The sequence below is a fragment of the Oncorhynchus masou genome, chromosome 11 (genome assembly GCF_036934945.1).
Source record: "Oncorhynchus masou masou isolate Uvic2021 chromosome 11, UVic_Omas_1.1, whole genome shotgun sequence".
NCBI classification, from domain to species: Eukaryota; Metazoa; Chordata; class Actinopteri; order Salmoniformes; family Salmonidae; genus Oncorhynchus; species Oncorhynchus masou.
The window spans coordinates 18,437,208-18,452,751 of NC_088222.1; the positions used below are offsets into that span (position 1 = coordinate 18,437,208).

Sequence of the window (15,544 nt, forward strand, 5' to 3'; positions counted from 1 at the left end):
CATTTCTCACATAATTCATTTTACAGACACTAAAAGATCCCACTTTGTCTAGCATGTTTTGTTTTGTCGACATATGGAAAGTTCAGGCCTGTCATGACATTTTTTATCGAACATGTACTTTACTTTAAGGAAAGGTTGGCTGGAAAACTGGTTTGTAACCATCCTCAGTTTTTATGAGAATAAAGTTATACCATATTTTAAAAAATCACCACAGCTGTGATGGAAATTGGAAGTTTCGGTACAATTTTATAAATGCCCACAGTGTCACGCCCTGTCACGCCCACAGTGTCACGGGCGTGACTATGGGGGTATTCTAGTCTATTTATTTCTATGTTTGGGATTGAGTATGGTTCCCAATTAGAGGCAGCTGATTATTGTTGTTTCTAATTGGGGAGCATACTGAAGGTGTCCCTGTTCCCACCTGCTTTTGTGGGAAATCGTTTTGTGTATGTGCTTGTTGCACTTAGTTACTTCACGTTCGTTGTTTGTTTATTGTATTTTTTTTAGAAGTTTCACTTTTAATGGCAGTGAAAACGCATTTATGTGCAAATATTAATATAATAACCATCATATCTAAGTAAACTTTGAGTCACTCAATGATCTGTGGCTGTAGCAGGAGCACTACATTACCAGCTGTAGTAGGAGCACTACATTACCAGCTGTAGTAGGAGCACTACATTACCAGCTGTAGTAGGAGCACCTCATTACCAGCTGTAGCAGGAGCACTACATTACCAGCTGTATTAGGAGCACTACATTACCAGCTGTAGTAGGAGCACTACATTACCAGCTGTAGTAGGAGCACTACATTACCAGCTGTAGTAGGAGCACTACATTACCAGGAGCTGTAGTAGGAGCACTACATTACCAGCTGTAGTAGGAACACTACATTACCAGGAGCTGTAGTAGGAGCACTACATTACCAGCTGTAGCAGGAGCACTTCATTACCAGCTGTAGTAGGAGCACCTCATTACCAGCTGTAGTAGGAGCACTACATTACCAGCTGTAGTAGGAGCACTACATTACCAGGAGCTGTAGTAGGAGCACTACATTACCAGCTGTAGTAGGAACACTACATTACCAGGAGCTGTAGTAGGAGCACTACATTACCAGCTGTAGCAGGAGCACTTCATTACCAGCTGTAGTAGGAGCACTTCATTACCAGCTGTAGTAGGAGCACCTCATTACCAGCTGTAGTAGGAGCACCTCATTACCAGCTGTAGTAGGAGCACTTCATTACCAGCTGTAGTAGGAGCACCTCATTACCAGCTGTAGTAGGAGCACTCCATTACTGTAACTCCTTATTTAGAATTGCATTGAGCTCACTGGCTTTGGGTGCTGACATTTAGAATGTAGAGCCATCTGTGTACATTCCTGCTTCATGTAAAGACCAGTGGCAGATCCTTATGTAGAAAACTGAGAAGAGTAACAGCCCAAGGACACTACCCATATGTACCTCCTGTGTATATGTCCAATTACCCCCAGGGGTTCTAGTATTCCAGATTGGGAACCACTGGCCAACGATGAGATTATTTTGAACAAAAGAGCAAGATACATTTTTTTGTCAAAAGGCAGCCAAGCATCGATGATCATGTCACCAGAATAAAACCCTCAATATTTATTGGAAAGTATCATCAAGCTCACCTTGCACTTTTACCACCCTGTGAAGTTCCTCATAATTAATATCATCTGTAGCCTAATAAACTTCATGCTTTCCCAACGAGTGTTAGTGGGAGGACCATACAGCACGTCATAGCTGCAACCTGTGCAACCTGGTCTCAGAGCACGTCGTATTATTCTGTATGTAAATCTGAGAAAGTACTTTAGTATGATATGTTACGTTTCGGATGGTATGTGTTAAGTTGTGGATGTCCATCATCCATTTTGTATGATATGTTCTAAATGACCATTTATGTTATATTTTATGAATTTGCAAAACATACACTATGTTTTGAATTCTATCTAGGTGGCTAGCTGTCTAATGTTTGCTATTTTAGGGGTTAGGGTTAAGTTTAGGAGTTAGGTTGAAGGGTTAAAATTAGGGTTAGCTAAAAGGGTTAGGGTTAAGGGAAGGGATAGCTAAAAGGGTTAAGGTTAGGGTTTGGGTTAGCTAAAAGGGTTAGGGTTAGCTAAAAGGGTTAAGGTTGGGGTTAGGGTTAGCTAAAATGGTTAGGGTTAAGGGAAGGGTTAGCTAAAAGGGTTAAGGTTAAGGGAAGGGTTAGCTAAAAGGGTTAGGGGACGGGTTAGCTAGCATGCTAAGTAGTCGCAAACTAGCTGAAAAGTAGTAAGTAGTTGAAAAGCTGTTAATTAGCTAAAATGCTAAAGTTGGCTGTGATGAGATTATGCGACCACCCATCCACCCGACCAACCACCTTACTTTCATTTTTGCCTAGCATGCTGACCACACCGCCCTCATTGCGTGAGCGAGCGATCCCGAGAAAAAGGAATGTGCATTTCAGGTAAAATAACAACCCAATGTTTATATCACAGGACAAATTAGCTAGCAACAGCAAGCTAGAAAAATGTCCACGAGTGTTTCATATTATAATGAAACAGCAGGGAGCAGGTCTCAAACCCTCGACCTTCGAGCCCGAGGTCTGGCGCGCTATCGACTGTGCTGCAAAAGCATGCTCTTAAGGCAGGGTTGATTTCCGCGCATATAAAACCCAGGGTCGTTACAATATGTTTCGACCTGTACCCAAGTTAATATAGTTGGTTCAGAGTTTGTTTTTATATTTCAACCTGCGTCTGATTGCATCTGGTGTGTGTGGACAAAATCAACATGAGCAATCTCATGGTAAGTAACCATCTGTAAGTAACCAAATGTAACATATACTAATTTCGATTCCCGGATTTACGTTTACTATGTTACGTCCAGTTTATGAGACAAGGCTGCATCGCGTGGCTATTAGGTCATAATGGCTATTATTTGCGCATAAAAGAGTCTCCACCAACATTTCTTACATAGTTATTTTTACCGACACAAAAATGTCCACTTCTTCTAGCGTATGCCTATTTTTTTGGAAAGTTACCTACATTAGACCCGTCCTGTTTCCATGAGGTTTCTCCGACATATACTACTTGCACACAAAGCTTGGCTGGAAGACTGGTTAGTTACACAAAGACACACCACAACCACGTGGTCAATTCGAAGCGCAGAATATTGCGGGCGGGAAAGCCCCTCGTAGAACAGTTTAAAACTGGCCTGAGGTCCGTCTCTTTTCAGACATCCTCAGACAGTGGAAACTAGTGGATAGGGCCACTGTTAATTACGTATCAGCTGCAAAGTGAATGTATTTTAATGCAAGTTCGGGGTGCGGCAACATTTTATTTATATATTTAATCTTACCTCTTAGCATAAGAGAAAGGGAGTGTTTTATAAAACGAGAAATTAAATTGGATTGGGTTCGGTGCTTTTTATTACAAATATTAGTTTATCTATAAAGTACTGAAGGACATTTAAAGTGCTTACATTGGTGCCGAAAATGCACATCAACTCCATTTTATTTTCTGCTGTAATAATGGCAGCAGTGTCACTGATGTTGACCACTGCAGCTGCTGCTGACCCGAGGGATTTCTGTTTCTGGAGTAAAGTCACGTCGTACGGTGAGACCCATCTCAGCTTTCTCCGACACCACAGCGAAACTCACCACGCCTCCTCCTCATCCCTCCATCTCTACCACAGTGTGTGGTCGGTGGAGAATAGACTGGTCAACTGCGCAGTGAGTGTCGACACGGCCGTTACAGACAGCTACATGTCTGTGTGTCGGGAGAAGAACACCACAGGAGAGTTCTCTGACCGTCCTCGTGAACGTTTTCATGTCAGTGCGCAGTCTGAACTTGAAAGCCAATGCGCTCCTGTTAGCTCTCCAACGGTCACCCAGCGCGAAGCCGTTGGAGATGCCTCTGAGGAACATACAGAGACAAGGCGTAAGAGGCACGCACGGAGCGTTAATGATGATATAGCGTTCCAGAATCTTCTTGGAGACGGTGGTGACAGTTCCAGGGATGAGACGCAAACCCATCGGCGCGTAAAACGTGGTCTCATCGTGCCGGGAACGCTTTGGTGCGGCTCAGGGAACAAGGCATCGACCTATGACGATTTAGGTAGGTGGTCGGTGTTGTATCTGTAACTGTGTTCCAGACTAAGATGTGGTTCTCCTTTTGATAATATTTTCTCATTTGTAATTGTATGGGGTATTAAAGCAGAATGTAATTGATTGATTCATGTGCCCATTTGTAGGGCTCTATAAAATCCGCGATGCGGATAACGCAGACAGAATTATGGAATCCAGATATTAAAATGTAATTCAACCATATTCAAACATGTATTGTCCTTAGTAGGGAATCATCTAAATGAATTAACACATAAAGCGTCTACCACTTTGTGCAGCCGTTAGCGATGATGTTGGTAGATGGAAATGCTTTCCCAAAAACCTTCTCAATTAAATGTTAACTACAAAGTAGTCTATGCTTACCTGGCAGTATGATATCATTATTTGCATCAATCCAGTCGGTATTAATTTTGCAAACACGGACAGTGATGGTAGAGTGCTTCTATATACATCTGCATTGCTAGCTCTTCGGGATTCCAGGCTGGGTTTCTGTATAAATACTTTGTGACAACTGCAGATGTTAAAAGGGCTTTATAAACGATTGATTGATTGTGTGAGCTACAGCGCTAACGTCTTCTTGCGAGGCGTGCACCGGAATTAAAGGTTAGTTGCATCTATTTGTATTTCTTTTTAGACCTGAAGTGGTCTCCTGATGTGGGTGGAGAAGACAACATTGTTGTGGATTAGAACATCCAATTGAGTTGTTTTTCAGTTTTAAAAAGTGTGATTTTCAGAGCGAAAACCTTAAAAAAACAGCGTGAAACAGAAATCTGGGTAAAATTAAACGGAATTTGGTGAAACAAAATACGGAATCAGACAAAATTGAACTGATTTTATAGGGCCCTACTTTAGTAATTCTTCTGTTTCGCGTCACAATATATCAAATAGGCCTAACCTGGTCTCTTGTTGTTGTTGCTGAACCTCTCCTACCCGTCTACCTGTGACAGGTGTGTTTGCAGAGACAGACAGTTGCTGCAGGGAGCATGACCAATGCCAGGACACCATCCTGTCGTTCGAGACCAACTATGGAGTTTTCAACACAAACATTTTCACCCTGTCCCACTGCCACTGTGATAACAGGTAGGCTGCCTGTCACAAACTAACTCTGTCTATGAGACTGTGACTCTCATGAGGAAGATTCTGCCTTTCCCTTAACATTATACATTACTGATTCAGTTCTGGCTAACCTCTGTGTAGTGTTGTATTGATGTTGTGTTTAGGTTGCATTAACATTGTGTTGTTGTGCATAGGTTTCACCAGTGTTTGCTAGGGGCTGAGGACAGTATTTCAGACACAGTGGGATACGTCTTCTTCAACCTGCTGAAGATGCACTGCTTTGAGTTCTCCCACAGACTACAGTGCTCTCAGAGGAACTGGTTTGGCATGTGAGTGACGATCCCTCCCTCACTTATGTTTGTTCATGAAGTGTTTAATGTAACATGCAATGTCAAATGGAGTAGAGGCTGATCCTACCTCATTCCTCTCTGTGACAGGTGTCAACAGTATGAGATGTCTCTGTATGCTGTGGTCCATCCTCCCACCTTCTACAACTCCACCCAGCCAGACCCTGACTTAGAGGAGGATGACATGGCTGACAATACCACCACTACCATCTCCATCTCCACCCCCACTTCCACCTCCCCCTCCAACTCTACCCCCTCCTCCTCCACATCTATCTTCTCCTCCTCCTCCACTTCCAACTCCACCACCTCCATCTCCACCTCCTCTACCTCCCTCTCCACGTCTCCCACCACCTCCATCTCCACCTCCTCTACCTCCCTCTCCACCTCTCCCACTACCTCCTCCACCTCCTCTACCTCCCTCTCCACCTCTTCCACCACATCCTCCACCTCCATCTCTACCTCCTCTACCTCCCTCTCCACCTCCATCTCCACCACCTCTCCCTCCACCTCCTCCTCCATCTCTTCCTCCACCTTTTCTACTTCCATCTCCACATCTCCCTCCACCACTTCAACCTCTCCTACCACCAATCCCTACATTGCCACTTCCACCTCTCCCTCCACCTCCACCTCTCCCTCCACCTCCACCCCCACCACTCGTTCCAGTGCTGCCCCAGCAGACCTCACCCCAGGGGGTCAGAGTGGAACACTAGCCTCTGGCTCGCCTGTCATCCACCCTTACCCTGGAGAGGACAATATGGTTGCCAATACTTCCCCCACCTCCACCACTGGCACTGCTACTGCTATAGGGACCCAGAGTAGCACGTCGGGACGAAAAACTTCAGCCTCAGCCTCGGGCCCAGCATTGGCTTTGGCCTCGCCAGCTGAACCCACCCACCTTACTGGCCTGACTCTGCCTAAGTCTAACCAGGACGCAGCAAGCACAGGTAGGTGAAAGAAAATATTGTCTGGTTTTCTGTCTCTTTCTGCCTGTTTCTATGTGCATCTACTTTTGATAATGCCTTTTGAGTGGACTTGACCATGAGCTCAATTACATTTCATTGTGTTTTCCGTCTGTGTAGGGAAGCAGCATGTGTATGTGTGTGATGTATACAGAGACCTGGATGACTGCAGGTTTAAGATCCCTGCTCACCAGAAGAGATACAGCCTCCTCAACCCAGAACCCAGGACCCTCTTCCACTGCAACTGTACCAGCAGGTCCTTATTACAGAATAATACAATATGTAATGACTGGACAACCAGATCAGTGCAACCAAGTGGTCTGTGACATACAGATGTATGTAATTTTGTGAATTAATTAATGAAATTACGAGTCAAATCACCTTCGGTGACCCATCCTTTACGGGTATATTTGTTAGGTGTGTAAAACAAATTGTGTGCATAGGGTCAGACAGTCAAGGACAGCCCTACTAGTTGTGTTAGCAGTTGTTGCTTAATGTTTAAATCAAATGTTTATTAAAATACAGAAGTAGGACTTTTTGGCAGCAGTAAGCTTGTGTGCTCACGTGTGTGTCTGGCACTCACCCCAATATGTCCTCCTCTCCTCTCCTCTCCTCTCCTCTCCTCTCCTCTCCTCTCCTCTCCTCTCCTCTCCTCTCCTCTCCTCTCCTCTCCTCTCCTCTCCTCTCCTCTCCTCTCCTCTCCTCTCCTCTAGACTGTCTGAGGTTCTGGTTCAGCAGAAGGAGATATCTGGGGTCCAGACTATCCTGTTGAAGTACATCTCTCTGTCCTGTTTCACATTACAGCCACAGGTCTGCACACAGGGGACAAGGTCAGTACAGTCCACATCACACACACACACACACACACACACACACACACACACACACACACACACACACACACACACACACACACACACACACACACACACACACACACACACACACACACACACACACACACACACACACACACACACGGGCGGACTGGGACTAGAAATAGGCTCTGGCATTCTAATACACCGGCCCATTTTTTCCTTGTGGCCCCCACTATTAGCCAGATAATTATCATTTTGTGCAAAAACCCCCAAGTTAGACAGGCCCACTGAGCTAATGGTCCACGCCCGCACACACACACACATGGGCGGACTGGGACCAGAAATAGGCTCTGGCATTCTAATACACCGGCCCATTTTTTCCTTGCAGCTCCCACTATTAGCCAGATTTGATTTGATTTGATATAATTATAATTTTGTGCAAAAACCCCAAATTAGACAGGCCCACTGAGCTAATGGTCCACGCCCGCACACACAGACACACACAAACGCATGTGAGTTTGTAACAGTCTACCTCCTTATCTACAGCTGCTCGGCTTCTCTGGTCAAACCCTCTCCTGCTCAGCTGGAGCAGCAGAAGATCAATGGTGGAGGCATGGAGGAGTGGCGCCATCTACAGTCCGTTGGCCACAACGGCAGGAGGCCCAAATCTAGATGGGCCAAACGCAGACTACACAAACTCTGCATCAGGATGACCAGGAAGCACAGTCAATGTGCTTTAGCAGAAGATGCAGTGCCAATGTGATGCAATGTTGCCTGATCTATTTAGCCATCCCATTTCCTCCCCTATGGGATATAGATACTATTTATTTTTGTAATTGACATTTTAGTAATTGTAAATCCAGATGAATCCAGAGCTGCTTATAGTTAGTCCATTCACTTTAAGATAGCTAGGTGAGACATCCACATCAGCAAACTCAGTGCAAGTAGGAAAAAAGACAAGTGCAAGTTTTTGTTGTTGTTGGAGGGATAATCTACTAATAGCAGTTGTAAGTAGTGATATGTGTATCAGGGCCTTACTGCTGTAAAGGAAAAACTCTGTTTCAAGTCCTGAATGTAAATATCTAAGCTACTGTACTATAGTGTAAAATACTTTTTTTTAACTACTGTCTATGCTCAGCATTCATTTAATACTTTATCTTACTGCAAATTGTACATATAAGTTACTTGTATAGAAACACATATCATTATCAAAGACAAACAGTGTTTGCATTTAATGTTTTTATTCATTATGTGTTTACTCTGTAATAATCCAGACTGTATCACAACCTGCGGTGATTGGGAGTCCCATAGAGCGGCGCACAATTGGCCCAGCGTTGTTCAAGTTCGACCGGTGTAGGTATTGAACCTAGTTAAATAAAGGTTCAATAAAATAAAACATTGTTTTTTAAAATAAACACTTTGACAGAGCCTGTATGCTATTTCTTACTGTTGTCTTTACAATGCTGTCAATTTGATGACACATTAAACTACGCTATATCAAAGACACCAAAGTGTTAGGTTATTATTATGTAAGCCATAACTATTAGAATACGTTCATGAAAGACAAAGGGATGGTGTTTGTATCGTCTTTTCTATAATTATTTTTCATTTTTTTTCACCTTTGATTCAAGGCAATTGTGTAACCTACTTTAATATGAAGCGTATGGCTTGTTTATTTATGAAGAGGTCTGCAGTAAGTAACGATCTATTACAAAAATTCTGTAGAAACAATACTTACAACAGGAATGAATAACTGCTAGGTAACTCAACCCCTCTCTGATGTCACCACGCACGGGTAATTGAGACCTGGAGACCGAATGGAGATGCATCCGTGGAGCTCGAGCCTGCCGAGACCCGCCTCCACCCGCCACAAATTCCGTTACTCGGGGAAAAACGGATTTAACATGGCGCACTTTCTGGGAAATAATTTGAGTTAGTTCGCGCCCGGTTAAGTGGAATATCGCTTGTTGTTCATTTTTCTGAGGCCCATGAAAACATTGTTGTAGGCGAGCGCAGCGTTTCTGTGGCTGTTTGGGAGCGAACTACCATGGGATGAAAGTTTGAAGTTGCTGCCGCTGTGTATAAAGCTAGAACAGGATGGAGAAGCATCGACCGAAGAAAGAAAGGGTAAATAACCCAATGGCGAACAAAGAAAATGAGGCTACAGTTTTTCTGACAGTACATAGCATTTAGGCTATAGATCTAGCTAACTGCAATAGTATGCTATAGGCTGGCTAGTAACTAACCTATCAATTTCAGCCAAAGTGCTTTGATGATCCGTTTGATGTTATGCCCAAGTTGCTTAGCTATTCAGTAGTATTGTAGCCTAGCCCGTACCGCGCTTTTCATAGCAATTTAGTGGAATATGCCATATTACAGTATTACAATAATAATAAGATAAGAAAAGTTCCAAATGTAACATTAGCTTCTACTTAGGTGACAAACAGAACAGTGGTTTTTGCCCCTTTAGTCTCTCTCTCTCTCTCTCTCTCTCTCTCTCTCTCTCTCTCTCTCTCTCTCTCTCTTTTCTCTCTTTCTCTTTCTCTCTCTCTGTCAGAGGAGGTCCCTGGTTTCATTCTCTCAGGAATGTGTCTCCCTGCTGACCTGGGCTGGGAGGAGGAAGGAAGGGACAAGGAAGTGGTGTGTGTGTGTGTGTGTGTGTGTGTGTGTGTGAAGACGGTGTTCCTGTACTTTTCCAACACAACTGTTTCAACTGCTGCTCCACTTTGACAATGGCTCATTTTCCTGCACGCCTCCATCTGTGTTTGTGTGAGAGAGAGTGAGAGTGACACAGAAAGAAAGAGATTGAGTAAGCGAGATAGAGAGAAATACGCAGGGAGAGAGATGGAGAGTGACACAGAAAGAAAGAGATTGAGTAAGCGAGATAGAGAGAAATATGCAGGGAGAGAGAGTGAGAGTGACACAGAAAGAAAGAGATTGAGTAAGCGAGATAGAGAGAAATACGCAGGGAGAGAGATGGAGAGTGTGTGTGTAAGAGTGACTCATATATACCCAGCTATATGCACAGGCTGAAAATCAGCTGTTCTCTCCTCTTCTCCTGACTCCCCCTCTCTCTCTCTCCCTCTCTCTCCCCCCTCTCCCTTCTCTCACTCTCTCTTGCTCTCTCTCTCTAGCTCTCCCTGTCGCTCTCTCTTTCTTCTCTCAGTGAAAACTTTCTACTGTGTGAGTTAGTGCTCCAGTTTGCTCTCTGTTTGGACAGAGAATGCCACTGGGACTCCAGGGAACATGTGTGTGTGTGTGTGTGTGTGTGTGTGTCTGTGTGAGAGAGAGAGAGAGAGAGAGAGAGAGAGAGAGAGAGAGAGAGAGAGCGAGAGAGAGCGAGAGAGATAATGACAGCCTTGATGTAAGTAATTCTGAAAAGACAAATTTGGTAGCAGCAGATCAGGGAAGGAAGCAGAGAGTTAACCTCAATGTGCACATTACACACACATGCACTCACACTCACAAAAACACTCGCAGACACTATATAAAATGTAGATATAAATATTGCTTTGATGTTTTGGTGGAACAGATTAGAAAGTCAGCTGTACATCAGCATGGTCCTCTTTAGGGAATGATGACACAACTTGACTGTCAAATTACTGTAATGTTGAGAAAAAGGTATTTGATTGAATTAAAATATAACTGACCACTCCTACCTACATTTATTTTCTTCCTCCCATCCCCCTCTCTCTTCTCCTCTTTAGTTCTCTCTCTTTGGCTCTCGCTCTTCTGGCCGAAGCACCAACCCTCCCTCTTCCTCCTCTTCATCCCCTACCTCTGCTCCCCCCATCCCTCCCTCTCTCCGTAAGACAGACCCTCATCCCTCCATCCCTCCCTCTCTCCGTAAGACAGACCCTCATCCCTCCATCGCTCCCTCCATCCCTCCTGGGCCTCCTATCCTTTCTAAGACAGAGTTTTTGGAAGCAGTGCGTTGCAGTAACCAGGCGTGCCAGCGGGGGCAGTACAGCCAGGCGGTGCAGCTCTATGGGAAGGCCCTGTCTGCAGACCCTCAGAACTGCATCCTGTACAGTAACCGCTCAGCGGCCCATCTCCGCCTTGGACAGTACCAGACCGCCCTGGACGACGCCCTCAAAGCCCGCCTGCTCAACCCCAAATGGCCAAAGGTAGGACCAACTTTATACTATAACATACATTTGTACTGCTAACTGAGCCTTTGTTTGTGGGATGGGTTTTGCTCCAACTACAGATGTAAGATCTTCATTTCATCACTCTTGCGTTGCTGAGAATTTTCCTGCACAGCAGGAAATGAAAACTTGTAGTGTATTCAAGGTTTAAAAAGGCTTTGTCATTTCAAAAAAATGTCCATTAATTATAATCCACATAATAATTCACATTTCCTGTTGCTGCAGGATTATTTTCTTTCTGTAGCAAACTGGCTCAAATTAAGATCCTACCTCTGTAATGGCCCAAGGTTAGAGAGATAGGTGTCATGGTTAATGTACACCAACAACCTCTAGAGCATTCCCAGAGCATTGGAGGTGCTCAGCATGAAGTGCCTCTTTGTATTCAACTGTAGAGGGAATAGCCTGAACATACAGTCAATAAACAAATGAGAGAGAAAGAGTGAGAGTGATACCAAGAGAGAGAGAGAGACAGGGAAAGAGAGAGACAGAGAAAGAGAGAGAGAGAGAGAGAAAGAAGAGACAGACAGACAGATAGACTAAGAGACAGAGATGTTTTGAGGCAGTCAGGGGTCTTTGTAAAGAGACAAACTCCAGAAAGGCTTTCCCAGGCTGGCTCTGTAATTCATTACATTTTAAGGGGCTTTATTAGCATGGGAAACACATGTTTACATTGCCAAAGCAAGTGAAATTAACAATTACATGAACAGTAAACATTACAATCACAAATGTTCAAAAATAATACACATTTCAAATGTCATATTATGTCTATATACAGGAAGGATGTGCAAATAGTTAAAGTACAACAAAAAAATATGGGTTGCATTTACTCTCTGCTCTGTATCTCTCTCTCTGGGTCTGCTCCACTCCACTTCCCCTCTCTATAGGGAAGAGAATAGACGGAAACTGCTTGTGTGTGTGTGTGTGTGTTGTAGGAGCAGGCAGGGTCTGTGAGGACAATAACATAACAGCAGGAACATTTCTTCAAGAGAGCGAGTGTGTGTGTTTGTGTGTCTGTTTGTGTGTGTGTGTGTTGTAGGAGCAGGCAGGGTCTATGAGGACAATAACATAACAGCAGGAACATTTCTTCAAGAGAGCGAGTGTGTGTGTTTGTGTGTCTGTTTGTTTGTGTGTTTGTGTGTGTTGTAGGAGCAGGCAGGGTCTATGAGGACAATAACATAACAGCAGGAACATTTCTTCAAGAGAGTGAGTGTGTGTGTGTTTGTGTGTTTGTGTGTCTATTTGTTTGTGTGTCTGTGTGTTTGTGTGTGTGTTTGTGTGTTTGTGTGTTTGTGTGTTTGTGTGTTTGTGTGTCTGTTTGTTTGTGTGTTTGTGTGTTTGTGTGTCTGTTTGTTTGTGTGTGTGTTTGTGTGTTTGTGTGTCTGTGTGTGTGTGTGTCTGTTTGTTTGTGTGTGTGCATACTGGCCCGGTGGCGGTGTCAGAGCAGTGGTCCTGCTGCTGTATTCTTTGTTGGTCAGTGTGAAGGTCAGGTGTAATGAACGACCATTTTGAGAACGTTACTTACTTCAGCCTGTCCTCCCTGTCTGTTCCTGTTCTCCGTCTGTTCCTGTCTGTTCCTGTCCCCCCTGTCTCTTCCTGTCCTCCCTGTCTGTTCCTGTCCTCCCTATCTGTCCCTCTCCTCCCTCTCTCTTCCTGTCCTCCCTGTCTGTTCCTCTCCTCCCTCTCTCTTCCTGTCCTCCCTGTCTGTTCCTGTCCTCCCTATCTGTTCCTCTCCTCCCTCTCTCTTCCTGTCCTCCCTCTCTCTTCCTGTCCTCCCTGTCTGTTCCTCTCCTCCCTCTCTCTTCCTGTCCTCCCTGTCTGTTCCTGTCCTCCCTCTCTCTTCCTGTCCTCCCTGTCTGTTCCTGTCCTCCCTCTCTCTTCCTGTTCTCTCTGTCTGTTCCTCTCCTCCCTCTCTCTTCCTGTCCTCCCTGTCTGTTCCTGTCCTCCCTCTATCTTCCTGTCCTCCCTGTCTGTTCCTGTCCTCCCTCTCTCTTCCTGTCCTCCCTGTCTGTTCCTGTCCTTCCTGTCTGTTCCTGTCCTCCCTCTCTCTTCCTGTCCCCCCTCTCTGTTCCTGTCCTCCCTATCTGTTCCTGTCCTCCCTATCTGTTCCTGTCCTCCCTATCTGTTCCTGTCCTCCCTGTCTGTTTCTGTCATCCCTATCTGTTCCTGTCCCCCTCTCTGTTCCTGTCCTCCCTGTGTGTTCCTGTCCTCCCTCTCTGTTCCTGTCCTCCCTGTGTCTTCCTGTCCCCCCTCTCTGTTCCTGTCCTCCCTGTCTGTTCCTGTCCCCCTGTCTGTTCCTGTCCTTCCTCTCTGTTCCTGTCCTCCCTGTCTGTTCCTGTCCCCCCTGTCTGTTCCTGTCCTCCCTCTCTCTTCCTGTCCTCCCTGTCTGTTCCTGTCCTCCCTATCTGTTCCTCTCCTCCCTCTCTGTCCCTGTCCCCCCTCTCTGTTCCTGTCCTCCCTGTCTGTTCCTGTCCCCCTGTCTGTTCCTGTCCTCCCTCTCTGTCCCTGTCCCCCCTCTCTGTTCCTGTCCTCCCTGTCTGTTCCTGTCCCCCTGTCTGTTCCTGTCCTTCCTCTCTGTTCCTGTCCTCCCTGTCTGTTCCAGTCCCCCTGTCTGTTCCTGTCCTTCCTATCTGTTCCTGTCCTCCCTGTCTGTTCCTGTCCCCCTGTCTGTTCCTGTCCTCCCTCTCTCTTCCTGTCCCCCTCTCTGTTCCTGTCCTCCCTATCTGTTCCTGTCCTCCCTGTCTGTTCCTGTCCCCCTGTCTGTTCCTGTCCTCCCTGTGTCTTCCTGTACCCCCTCTCTGTTCCTGTCCTCCCTCTCTCTTCCTGTCCTCCCTGTCTGTTCCTCTCCTCCCTCTCTCTTCCTGTCCTCCCTGTCTGTTCCTGTCCTCCCTATCTGTTCCTCTCCTCCCTCTCTCTTCCTGTCCTCCCTGTCTCTTCCTGTACCCCCTCTCTGTTCCTGTCCTCCCTCTCTCTTCCTGTTCTCTCTGTCTGTTCCTCTCCTCCCTCTCTCTTCCTGTCCTCCCTGTCTGTTCCTGTCCTCCCTCTATCTTCCTGTCCTCCCTGTCTGTTCCTGTCCTCCCTCTCTTCCTGTCCTCCCTGTCTGTTCCTGTCCTTCCTGTCTGTTCCTGTCCTCCCTCTCTTCCTGTCCCCCTCTCTGTTCCTGTCCTCCCTATCTGTTCCTGTCCTCCCTATCTGTTCCTGTCCTCCCTATCTGTTCCTGTCCTCCCTGTCTGTTTCTGTCATCCCTATCTGTTCCTGTCCCCCTCTCTGTTCCTGTCCTCCCTGTGTGTTCCTGTCCTCCCTCTCTGTTCCTGTCCTCCCTGTGTCTTCCTGTCCCCCTCTCTGTTCCTGTCCTCCCTGTCTGTTCCTGTCCCCCTGTCTGTTCCTGTCCTTCCCCTCTCTGTTCCTGTCCTCCCTGTCTGTTCCTGTCCCCCTGTCTGTTCCTGTCCTCCCTCTCTCTTCCTGTCCTCCCTGTCTGTTCCTGTCCTCCCTATCTGTTCCTCTCCTCCCTCTCTGTCCCTGTCCCCCCTCTCTGTTCCTGTCCTCCCTGTCTGTTCCTGTCCCCCTGTCTGTTCCTGTCCTTCCTCTCTGTTCCTGTCCTCCCTGTCTGTTCCTGTCCCCCTGTCTGTTCCTGTCCTCCCTCTCTCTTCCTGTCCCCCTCTCTGTTCCTGTCCTCCCTATCTGTTCCTGTCCTCCCTGTCTGTTCCTGTCCCCCTGTCTGTTCCTGTCCTCCCTGTCTTCCTGTACCCCCTCTCTGTTCCTGTCCTCCCTCTCTCTTCCTGTCCCCCTCTCTGTTCCTGTCCTCCCTATCTGTTCCTGTCCTCCCTGTCTGTTCCTGTCCCCCTGTCTGTTCCTGTCCTCCCTGTGTCTTCCTGTACCCCCTCTCTGTTCCTGTCCTCCCTCTCTCTTCCTGTCCCCCTCTCTGTTCCTGTCCTCCCTGTCTGTTCCTGTCCCCCTGTCTGTTCCTGTCCTTCCTCTCTGTTCCTGTCCCCCCTGTCTGTTCCTGTCCCCCTGTCTGTTCCTGTCTTCCCTCTCTCTTCCTGTCCTCCCTCTCTGTTCCTGTCCTCACTATCTGTTCCTCTCCTCCCTCTCTCTTCCTGTCCT

At 46.3% G+C, this 15,544-nt stretch overlaps 2 protein-coding genes across 6 annotated transcripts in view; both read left to right on the forward strand.

Annotated features, from left to right (window-relative positions):
- Positions 1–3,521: 3,521 nt before the first annotated feature.
- pla2g3 (phospholipase A2 group III) lies at positions 3,522–8,058 on the forward strand. The gene is made up of 8 exons (XM_064977050.1): positions 3,522–4,107; positions 5,063–5,195; positions 5,366–5,500; positions 5,609–5,783; positions 5,850–6,462; positions 6,598–6,733; positions 7,191–7,307; positions 7,842–8,058. Exons 1-8 carry the CDS (start codon positions 3,522–3,524, stop codon positions 8,056–8,058), a joined length of 2,112 nt encoding a protein of 703 aa, XP_064833122.1.
- Positions 8,059–9,115: 1,057 nt separating this feature from the next.
- Positions 9,116–15,544, forward strand: part of LOC135548251 (tetratricopeptide repeat protein 28-like) — a 153,649-nt gene continuing 147,220 nt past the window's right edge. For all 5 annotated transcript variants that reach the window (XM_064977641.1, XM_064977644.1, XM_064977642.1 and 2 more), the window contains exons 1-2: positions 9,116–9,422; positions 11,003–11,422. In XM_064977641.1, coding sequence (XP_064833713.1) covers positions 9,393–9,422; positions 11,003–11,422 — 450 coding nt within the window. In that variant the 5' untranslated portion in view covers positions 9,116–9,392. The remainder of the gene's footprint in view (positions 9,423–11,002; positions 11,423–15,544) is intronic.

Excerpts from the sequence above, each read along its gene's own strand:
- pla2g3 (XM_064977050.1), top strand. The coding sequence starts at position 3,522 with ATGGCAGCAGTGTCACTGATGTTGACCACTGCAGCTGCTGCTGACCCG. Across the intron at positions 4,108-5,062 it reads ATCGACCTATGACGATTTAG|GTGTGTTTGCAGAGACAGAC; the intron begins GTAGGTGGTCGG and ends TACCTGTGACAG. Across the intron at positions 6,734-7,190 it reads CACTGCAACTGTACCAGCAG|ACTGTCTGAGGTTCTGGTTC; the intron begins GTCCTTATTACA and ends CCTCTCCTCTAG.